This window comes from Stegastes partitus, unplaced genomic scaffold, assembly GCF_000690725.1.
Source record: "Stegastes partitus isolate 25-593 unplaced genomic scaffold, Stegastes_partitus-1.0.2 Scaffold56, whole genome shotgun sequence".
Lineage (NCBI taxonomy): Eukaryota > Metazoa > Chordata > Actinopteri > Pomacentridae > Stegastes > Stegastes partitus.
Genome location: NW_007577787.1, coordinates 594,109 through 605,438, shown reverse-complemented (window position 1 = coordinate 605,438; position 11,330 = coordinate 594,109). Strand labels below are relative to the sequence as shown.

Sequence of the window (11,330 nt, the reverse complement as noted above, 5' to 3'; positions counted from 1 at the left end):
GACGCGTCCTGGAGTTTCACCTTCTCGACGTCTGACCACAGGACTGATGCTTCGTGCCTCCGCTTCGAGAGATCTGTTTTTGGGAGTCAGAGTTTCATGAAACTAAACTATGATCTGTGGCTGCGTTGAGGAATGTCTCCTGTATTTTTGTGTGACACAAGAACACCCAAACGCCCACGACTTGGTCAGGAAGAAAGCGGCGCCCCTATTTGGATTATGTGTTTGACTAATGTAAACATATGGAAGAAATAGAAAAGTGAGCACATGGGGAAACCACCGGGAATGAATCGCTCCTCTGTTAAGCTTTTGGCAGCTTTATTTACATATTTCATGGGGACAAACAACTTCAGGTAGGTCAATTTCATTACTAATCGCATTTGATTTCACAGATTTAAAACAAATCAATAACATCCTCTATGAAGTGAACGAAACGAGACGAATATTTTCAGTATTTTATGGCTTAGTTAAAGCAGCAACATGAAGTAGTGCAGTTTTTCTGCACAAAGTTGAGAATTGCAATTGAGCGTTGTTTTGATTAGGATTTATTGAAGTTAGCCTTTATCTGCAACTCTTTGTTGATCCTGATTTTAATCATCAATGTTTTGTGAGTATCATTTGATCTATAAAATATTCCTAAAACGAAAATTATCCCCAGGAGGATGTTTTAAGCACTACAATGACTTTATAGTGACATTTACGCATGTAATGGTCTTATGTTTTCTCCTCCTTTGGCATCACAACAATATCCCTGTAATAAACCTATTAAAAATTCGCAGCATGCTGTGTATTTGAGGAGGAATCTTGTATTATGAACAGAGTAATCCTTTGGTAAAGAAGATGCACACCACGTCGAAATCACATCTGATACGTGTGTGCGCATTAACGCATTTTCTCGTTTGCCTGTGCGCGTCCATCACTCCCAGGCAGCTGCTAGGCGACAGATAAGCTCTAACTCTTGCTTCTGAGCTCGGACCTCTGTCTGACCAAGTGTTTTTTTTCTCTCTCTCTCTTTTCTCCTCAATATGTGTGCGTCCCAGAGTTGTGGACGCCAAGGAGCACGATTCCAGATCATCCTCCAACCTGTCTCCATCAGACTTTCTGGACTCACTCATGGGTCGCACGTCCGGGTATGATGCACGAATTAGACCGAATTTTAAAGGTTTGTTTATGATTGTCTTTTAGAAATCTGCTCACACTTCACTTCCCACAAGTATAATTAGCCAAAAGAAGAAAAAAAAAAAGAAAAGAAAAGACAAACTGGCACTGAATGCAGCTGAAGTTTAACATCTTTACTTATGCAGAGATCCACTGACTGTTATCTGTTGCCAGGATACTGTGCTGCCAGTCCTTTGATAAGAACAATCATTCACCAAAGTTAACATGATTGTCCTGGCTTGAATTAATTCATGAACTAAACCCATCACCATAACACTGCATGCTTGTTTTCCTTGTGTGAAACTGTGCCAAATAGGATCCTCATCTTTGTTAAATAATCATTTAAAAAAACAAGATGGGAGGAGGGGGGGGCTTGTCAGAAAGTCAGATTGGTTCTCACGGCAGACAGGGATGCCACCATGACAGGACAAATGATGGATGGTGCCCCTGTGGCAAGGCTGCAGGCTACTGCTTCCTCTGTTGTTGCTGCTGTGATGCTGAGGACAGACACAGCATCTGTCACTGGAACAGAACCGAGTGAGAAGAGGCTGCTGGCCCGTTGGGGCTCCAGGCCGGGTCAGGTGGGCTGGGATTTGTTGAGGGGAGGGTTTGGGGACTCCGGTAGCTAAAGCAACCAGCAAAGGGAGAGTGATGGGCAGGATTCAGAAACACATGGCCCAGATCTTCCCTTTCAATTTGGGAGAAAGGGGAAATGATAAGATTGCTGAGATGGGCTTGGGATGCGATGGCCTGTTTAAGACCTGCTGGTGTTTCCAAAGCAGGGATGATGCGTTGTTTCCAAAAGAGGATTATAAAGTGAATGTTGCAGGTGAAAATTTGTATGTTTTAAAGCAAACACACAATCACACTATCTGGAGCACACACATCTTCAAATCTTATTGCTGGTAGAACAAACACTTTGGCAAGAACCCACTCCGACGTCAACAGAGGATTTTCAGTTGTGAACCTGTTCGTCATACTTTGAAGAGTGTTGAACTGTATTTCTGATAGCTGACCTAGATTTCCTTTGCTGAGTTGGTTGTGAGGAGGCACTGCCTTATTTCTTTTTTTTTTTTTTTTCCTGCTTCTGCTGTTAAATGCAACTAGCTGACGACAAACTGAGGCAAATATTAATACCGAGTGCCATGCAATATTGATGAGGAAAACACAGGGGAAGGGCACTGGGAAGGGCTTACAACTTCACTTATCAGATAGAGAGAAAAGATTTGCTGTGACTTTAAATGGCATTTTCCATGCCTCACAAAAGAGATTTCAGTTCAGGCTACTCTGTGGAGGGGGGAAAAAAATTACTCTATTCATTAGAGCATGCTGGGTACTTTTTTACTAACAGTGCTGGAGAGAATATGCTCTGATGTGGCACTGGGACCTGCCTCTGGCGGGTATTTTCCACAATCAAACCATCTGTAAATTGCTTTCTTAATTGATTATGAATGAATTGCATGGCAGAAAAAAAATGTAATACTCAAAACACTATTTTCACAAGCTAAATTTGAATTATTTCATTAAATGTAAAGATATTTTGTTTAACATCATAGAAGGTGAAGAAAATTCACCCTTCAGAGGCTGAAACATTTAAAGAACTGATCAGAACAGCTGCCATTTCATTTCTTGGGGATTTCTGGTGATCCAGTAATTGATTAATCAGCTAATCAGTGCAGCTCTGACTTACTGTTTGTGTGCATGCTTTTGACTGTGTGTGCATGTATCCTGTGTCAAATGTGTTTACAGCAAAGGATCACCAACATTTTTTACGCAAGACGTCGCTGCATAAATACGAAAACAACTGTGACGTCATTACTGATGATAATATTTGGTTCATTTTGATGTCCAAAAGCCAAACGTGGGTTTTGTGCAGTCTTCTTGCATGCAACATGTCACCATCCAATCCTGAACCTGCCATAAAAACAAAACACTGCTTTTTGTATAAGTGCATGTTTTCATACAAAGTGAAACAGCAGCTTGTGCACCCAAATCTTTCTCTCTCTCTCTTTCCCCCCCAAAAAAGTGATGATCTCTATGGTTTAAGGCTCTCTCCTGTCATGTCATTGTCATTCCATTTCACAGGTCCCCCTGTAAACGTTACATGCAATATTTTTATCAACAGTTTCGGCTCTATCACAGAGACAACTATGGTGAGTTCCTCTGGCATTTTGGTGGATTTTTGTCCTGTACAATGTGTCAATGTGTTATCTATCCCTCAACCTGCAGGTCCACCAGTTAATGTTACCTGCAACATATTTATCAACAGCTTTGGTTCTATAGCAGAAACTACAATGGTGAGTTCAGTGTTGTTCTTGGACATGTTCTAAAGCCCCTGATCCCTTAAGTTGGAGTTAAAACTGAAACATCCTGTTTTTACCCAGCCTAATCTGCATTGTTTTTATTTTCTCCATGTTGCATCTTCCTATTCATGAAAGCTTTTTATCCCCCCTCCCCATCTCAAGGAGTCTATTGGCGGGTTATCCAATCAGCTATTGGTTTCTGCTCCCATGATGGCCTTTATGCACGTGCTAGCCCAGGTTTAATAATTCACACAACAAATCCCAAACAGTAGGTCACTTTAAGTGTAGCCAGTAATTGACGGTGGGGGGTTGGGGGCTTTCAAACAAGCTGACGAACAATATGCGACGTGTGAAGGCATCCAACTGCTACGGGGGTAAAAATATAAAACCTGCGAGGCAGCATTGCAACTAATCAGGATCAAAGGACTCATAATGACTGATAATAACTACTTAGACGGTGAATGGGAAATGTTAATTTGCGCAGGATCTGGAACACGCAAGACTGCCAGGGAATTACACAGTTTCAGACAGGCATGCAAATATTTGGAACCGCCAATATGCTGATGAAATGTCAGACAACATAAGGCCTCCTCATCATCATGACATATCAATTACTCCGAGCAACTGAGCTTTGTGGCACTCGCTTTACTACTAACTGCACTGTCAAGAGTTTTTCCCTCATCAGGCTCTACATCTAATAAATGCTTCATTTAGCCTCTATAATGGCTCTTGCATAATTTCTGATGAACAAGAAAAGTTATTATAAGGTCAGCGGTTTGTGAATGCAGCTGGAGACAATATCTAATCATCAAAACTGTCGTGCGAACACACGTACGATAATTAAGATTGTGCAGACACCTCGGCGATGGTGTTGCTGGGTGATGTAAAATTTGCCAAATTTGCATTCAAAATCACTTTTTTTTTCTTCGCTCATCCATTTTATTATTTGTCATATGTTGCTTTTGGTGTTACAGGGCTGCCTTTGGAAATGTTTTGTATTATTACAACAAGAAAAATCAGATTCATCGCCTAAGTAGCATAGCAGCAAAATGCATTACAAGAAGTAAAAGTACTCATTATTGCATGCATTGTATATAAATGTATGTATAATTAACATTTTAATGTTATGGTTTGCTAAATGTTGGTTACATAATCTGTAAAAATGCATCATATTTTTATGCTGATGATATTCTAATGATGGAAAATCTTGATTAAGTAGCTAAAGCTGTCATAGAAATGAAACTAGAGTATTTACCTGAAAGGAAGTTGAAGTATTAAGTATCATAAAATGGAAATACTTGATAAAAGTACATATACCTGAGAGCTTATTTTTCATGTGATGTATGTTTTGTGTGTTTTAGAATAATTGTGAATACACATGTGCAAGAATTTTAAGTGCAGTCTTCCTATTTACCTCATCAAGAAAACAGTTATTTTATGATACGATTAAAAACTGATACCAGTGATTGATGTTCCGTCGCACTGCAAAATATGCAAAGCCGCTTGTCGTCTCTGCAGGATTACAGAGTGAACATCTTCCTGCGGCAGAAGTGGAATGACCCTCGGCTGGCGTACAGCAAATACCCAGATTCCTCCCTCGACCTGGATCCGTCCATGTTGGACTCCATATGGAAGCCCGACCTGTTCTTTGCCAATGAGAAAGGAGCCAACTTCCATGATGTCACCACAGACAACAAGCTGCTGCGGATCTTCAAGGATGGGACTGTCCTCTACAGCATCAGGTGACGTATCGGATGTGTTGTTATACACGTTTTAAACCAACTCCAGAACTGAAGACTGAAGCCGATACTGAAGCTTGATCGTTCAGTTGATGATTCATTTAGAAAATTAATCTAAAATTGTTTCAATAATCAAGTATTTGACATGGACAAAACCAGACATTTAAGTACATCACCATGGGTTTGGGGCATTTTCCAAAACTTATCTCGTCCAGACCAAGTCACTATATGAGGAAACAATCGGTAGAGCAGTCAATAGTGAAAATAATGATAAGTTGCAACTCCAGTTTACACCATTTGGTATGATAGTGGTGTAGCTGAGGTAGGAATCTGTGCTGAATGAAAGATGATACTGCAGAGATCCAACAGCTCTGGTGCATACATTACCTCAGGACATGTTCACTTATTGCTTTTCTTACATTTCCTCTCAAACATCAAAGACTGTCAATTTGAAGCGTGCACGTTTAAACCGATTTTACTTCATTACGATCACTTCTTTGAAATGGTAAAAACTTACTCAACTACCGTACGTTCCCATTGTTCAATGTAGATTTTTAATAAAGCAGCACTGATTGCAAGAGGGCAAGCTAATCCCAGGGGCACCCATGAGAATCCAAAGCAAAGATAGAGCCAAAAGCAAAGAAAGAAGTGTGTATTCGTCTTCCTCCTGGTGGTCCTTGTGCACAGAATATTACATATATATATATTTTAAAAAGCATTATAGTAGACTCAGAAACATGCAACCCACTCAGGATGGATAACATTTTGAAGGTCTATCAGCCAAAACTTTGAGCAAAGCACAGGTACAAGATATGAAAATATGTTGTATTTTATTTCAATGCAACTTGAGTTCAGCATTCAATTCTTTCTGCAATGATGCGATACAAAGCAGATCAATTTTGGGTCCATTTAAAGAGCAGCTGAAGGCCGAGCGGTGCTCAGGTGTGGAGCTAGAGTGGGTCAACGGGAGAAATGAAAGGTGGTTAGTCGCACTCTCCATTCATGGGAGAAATGACAGAGTGGGGAGACCGCAGAGCACAATGCATCACAGAGACAATAAGTCGCAGTAATGAAAGTGTGATAGGAACCTGCTGAAGGGAATCTTACATGATATGTTGGAGGTTATCACACAGGAGAGGAGAAAAAAAAAAAGGTACCTGATACAGAGATTACCAAAAAAAAATCTTTCAACTGTGATTTAATTTTTCAAGCAAATTATTTTCAATCCATGTGTCAACCCACTAGTTTAGGATTTAATATTTCTTTCAAAGTGAAGTAAAATATTCATGGATGTGGACTGACTTTGTCCACAGGTTGACTCTCATTCTGTCGTGCCCGATGGATCTGAAGAACTTTCCGATGGATGTCCAAACTTGCACCATGCAGCTGGAAAGTTGTGAGCACTGATTTTCTCAGTTCGGTCGCTTGCTGCACTTTCTCAATCGAGAAGCCGCTCTGTATCTAAATTGTTCTATTCTTTTCTTATTTCTAGTCGGCTACACTATGAATGACTTGATCTTCGAGTGGCTGGAGAACGGCGCCGTGCAGGTGTCGGACGGACTCACCCTGCCTCAGTTCATTATGAGGGACGAGAAGGAGCTGGGCTACTGTACCAAACACTACAACACTGGTCAGAGGACACGTAGGAGAACCCCAGGATTGTTTAAATTTCATAGGATTACACTGTTCTAAAGTTGATTCTTCTTGCTGTTAAACAGGTAAATTCACCTGTATTGAGGTTAAATTCCACCTGGAGCGGCAGATGGGCTACTACCTGATCCAGATGTACATTCCTTCCCTCCTCATTGTCATCCTCTCATGGGTGTCTTTTTGGATCAATATGGACGCTGCTCCTGCCAGAGTAGCACTGGGCATCACCACTGTGCTTACCATGACCACTCAGAGCTCCGGGTCCAGAGCTTCTCTTCCAAAGGTACGTTTTTTTTTTTTTTTTTTCTTTCAGCAGAGAGCACGATAGCAGGTCTAACGCAACACATCGCTAAGTTCAATGTTGCCGAGATCAAATGCCGTCTCAGTCAAAGCACATAAAAGCCTTCACTGGAGGAGCATACTGCAAAGGCAGCGAGTACATGCATACGTTGATTTGCATACAATACATGTATTTTTATCAATCGTATGCACTTTAAAGAAACTGTACGTGGTTGCATAACTACATTGCTGTGTTCAAGGTTGAGATCAAACTGCTGCAAGTGTTAGAAATCTGGGATAACAAGATGCAGTTCACAGTTAAGATGTGCTTTGTAGACTTAATTTATGAATGAATGTTTTTAAGACAGTTTGATCTGAGGGTAGCACAAGCACCTGTGAATATCTGCATCTTATGTCTCATCAGTCACATTTAAAACATCATCTGACATTAAAAAAAAATCAGTCCCTGGATTAGATAAACCTCCAAAAACTCCTTTAAACAGGTGTTTCTTTCATGTTGTCTTATTTATTGAATGTATGTAGACCTATTGTATTTTTTATTTTAATACATGTTGTGCTTTTGGCTAAATTTCCAAAGACAAAAGTGATTTCCAAACCATGTCTGCAGCTACTAGAGAGTTGTTAGAATAAATAATTTTGCATGTGACTGCTAGTAAGAGTTCGTGGTTTATTTAAAGGTCTGCAATATATAATATATGCAGCTACGGGGACCTCAAGTCCCAACTGTACTTTAAAAGAAAAGCAACCAGTGGCACAATCGTACGCTATTTTTTCTTTAGATAAAGGGTCCATGGGAATGAAAATGGGTGGTGCTGTGGTTCTCTCTTAATGCAAGACGCGAGCAGAAACATTTCATAACTCAAAAACAAACACAGAATCCATCTAACCAGGAAGTCACAATGCTCTCTAAACTAAACGAATCAAAGCATGCTTCATTTGAGCTACAGCAGCAGGAGAACAGACATCTGTGATGCGAACGCCGCTGCGATACATCAGAGGATAAGAAACACCTTAATTTGAACCCAATTAAAGTGTAACTGTGCCGCCCTTTTCACCCGATATCTACAACTCACAATATTCAGCATTCATGTCCCAGCAGTGAAGATGCTGTGCTTTAAAGCACGTGTATACATTACTAACCGCGGCACCGTTAGTCTGCGGTAGCCTATTTTCAATCACGGAGAATTGCCATGTGAAGGGTACTGTAGGCGCACTGAGAGTCAGATCTTGATGATCAATCACTCTCCACACATCAATCTGCACACGAGTACCAAAAGCCGCGTCAGAGATTCTCACATGAAAGACACGTATACTGATAAATATTTAAAGAGAAGCCTTTGAGAGGCTCGGTTCACAAAAACAATAACTCCATATGCCTTAAGTACCCTCAAAAAGCTGAGTTGTTTTCTCTCCATGCTAATCAGCTGTCATGAAGTGATGAGGTCACACTGATGAGCAGTAAAGGCTTTCTACTTCATCCTCACCTGCTCAAACCAAACAGATCAAAAACCAAAGGTACAAACTATTAATACACCTCTGTCTCTATTAGTAATTAATGCCGCAATTACCTCCCACTGATTGTGGCAATGCAATCACTGACGTTGCTGGCAGCTTTGAAACACTTGTTACCAAACATTATAATTACAGTCATTTAGAAGTCACAGCTAACTCACGCTTTGGGCAAAATAAAAGGAGGAAATTGAAAAACTGCCTGACAGATCTAACAGATCCAAGACTCACATTTAATAAAGAAAGGTAGCTTAAGAAAAAAATCCACCGACATTAAAAGTCAAAGCACAGACTCATACTCCATTTGAACTGTGAGCTGATGCTGTCACCTTGAAGGATCTAACAAAGGAAATCTGTTTTCTTTCCCAGGTCTCTTACGTGAAAGCCATTGATATCTGGATGGCTGTGTGTCTGCTCTTTGTATTTGCTGCATTGCTAGAATATGCTGGGGTTAATTTTGTCTCCAGGCAACAGAAAGAGTTCCTTCGCCTGAGGCGGAGACAAAGGAGGAATCAGAAGGTAGGCTTTCAAAGTCCTTACAAGGTTGCTGTTTGGATATCAAACTTTTTAGCCACACTGGTTGTGTGGCTGTAGGGATGGCAGTGTTGATAAGTCAGTCGTAACACTTTGATCCAGAATGAAATGTATTGGTAACTACTGGATCAGTGCTGCTGCCCAGAGGATGAATCATCATGATTTTTGTTTATAGACAAAAACAGGTCATCTTTTTCACTTGTAATATTATGAGATTTTAATCGCAGCATCTACTGGGTGAATTTTTCCAGAAATCTTTGGGTCCTAAATGATCTATTCTAAGGCTTTTGACCACCATGAGGCTCACCAGGCTGATTTGCAGTCAATATTTCAACATCTTTTGAATGGATTTCCATGAAATATTGAGCAAACATTCATCTACCCGTCATCCAGATGGACCCAGAATCACAAATCATACATTATCCAAAAAGGGTATTCCAATCTGTGCATACAGTATATGACAGAATTTAATTGATTTGGATAAGGACCCTTAAATAGGAAAAATAAATACAAACTCATATAAATGCACAGGATACAGATAACAGATAACAATAGTAATACTTTTTTATGCTCAGATAAAACTGCGAGCATGTCCATCAGCTTAAACTCTACCTGCTAGCATACCCACTTGTTGGGATATTGAAGAAGCCTACTATTATTTGCTTGATTAAGATTCATCCCCTGAAGCATTCATTCTAAATGGTTTTTCATTATAGTGCATCAGGTTATCTTGGGAATTGGTTTTATTTAATTTAAAAGTGTTTATCAAGATTGCATTCATGTAAGTTCACTGCTACTGAAACACAAGCCTGTGGCAATTTAAAAGGTGAAGTATAACATGTGAGCTGCAGTCTTTCATAAAGATATAGTAAGTGCATTTGCATTTTCCAGGATGAAGACATGCGCGAAGGCCGCTTTAATTTCGCCGGCTACAACATGAGCCAGTGTCTGCCAACAAAGGACGGCTCGGCTGTTAAGAACGCCGCTCCAGCGCCGAACCCTCAACCGCCGGTCCCAAAGGACATTGATACCATGAGGAAAAAGTTTGTGGACAGAGCCAAGAGGATAGACACGATCTCCAGGGCCGCGTTCCCTCTGGCTTTCCTCATCTTCAACGTCTTCTACTGGGTCACCTACAAGATCATCCGGCACGAGGACATCCATAAAAAGTAAAGACTCTACCCTCGACAAATAACATTCTATTTTTCATTTCTCAGATTGAGAAATGCTCGGAAAGCACAGAGAGATGAGACGGGTGGACTGTGCATTGAGAGGCACCACGGGGATGACGGCGGTGTTCTTTCAGGGATTATGTACAATGTTCATGCATCATACAGTAAATGCTCATGTTCTGATAATGTGAACAGCTCTTGAGGCACAGACAGATGCTTTATTTGTTCTTGTACCGCTGCGTAACATTTGCTGAGGAATCAAGGGGAAAACGGTTTTAACTCAAGACTTAGTAACATGCTGGAGAAGACGGACCAAAAGTATTTTTCAATCAATTCCGCCTTGGCATCTGTACAACCAAGGGACAAAGTAACATTCCATGGATTCTTAACTGTACGGTAGCTCAGTCAGACCCTCAAAGACTTTTTGTGATTGAAAAAAATTTCTTATCAAGGATGTTTTATAGTGTACTGTTGTCATGGCACTTCCTCTCTGTTTGTACAAAACACAGCGGCAACTTCTAAGCTACGTAAACAGCGCGCATACAGATGCACCAAACATTAGGAAGCAGCACACGTCTCAGGCATGAGTGTGAAAAAAGCAAGATGAAAATCTGGAATGGGAAATTGGATACTGCATTTTTATGAAATACCTGAGGCCTTAGATATCAAAGATTTGGTGACATGAAGTGTTATGCTTCTCTATTTTTTCAAGCATCTCCTCTTGTTGAGTGTTCTATCACAGCTCAATGCACCGTTTGAGCTTTTCTAACTATGGCCAGACATCCAAAGGTACTTCTTGATGTTTTTCCTTTATCTCTAAAAAAAAAAAAAAAAAAAAAAAAAAGGCAGCAATGATGTCACCTAAAATATCTGTAAGATTCTTTTTTTTTTCCAGATGTTTTAATTTTTTCTTTTAAATCTGAAGTAATTTATTAAATAAACTGTCATATATTTCACAGGCTATGTTC

General features: G+C 40.2%; 1 protein-coding gene across 2 annotated transcripts; it reads left to right on the top strand.

Annotated features, from left to right (window-relative positions):
- Window positions 1-264: 264 nt before the first annotated feature.
- glra2 (glycine receptor, alpha 2) lies at window positions 265-10,363 on the top strand. Of its 2 annotated transcripts, none has more exons than XM_008275639.1 (9): window positions 265-350; window positions 1,038-1,159; window positions 3,385-3,452; window positions 4,977-5,200; window positions 6,511-6,593; window positions 6,690-6,827; window positions 6,916-7,130; window positions 9,026-9,175; window positions 10,082-10,363. In XM_008275639.1, the coding sequence occupies exons 1-9, from the start codon at window positions 265-267 to the stop codon at window positions 10,361-10,363; spliced, it is 1,368 nt and encodes a 455-aa protein (XP_008273861.1). The 2 variants fall into 2 exon arrangements, with proteins under 2 accessions (XP_008273861.1, XP_008273862.1); XM_008275640.1 differs by lacking the exon at window positions 3,385-3,452 and adding an exon at window positions 3,241-3,308 and having other exon boundaries at window positions 283-350.
- Window positions 10,364-11,330: the final 967 nt, after the last annotated feature.

Coding starts and splice junctions, on each gene's coding strand:
- glra2 (XM_008275639.1), top strand. CDS start 265: ATGGGGAAACCACCGGGAATGAATCGCTCCTCTGTTAAGCTTTTGGCA. Junction 351..1,037: donor ATGGGGACAAACAACTTCAG/GTAGGTCAATTT, acceptor TGTGCGTCCCAG/AGTTGTGGACGCCAAGGAGC. Junction 1,160..3,384: donor AATTAGACCGAATTTTAAAG/GTTTGTTTATGA, acceptor CTCAACCTGCAG/GTCCACCAGTTAATGTTACC.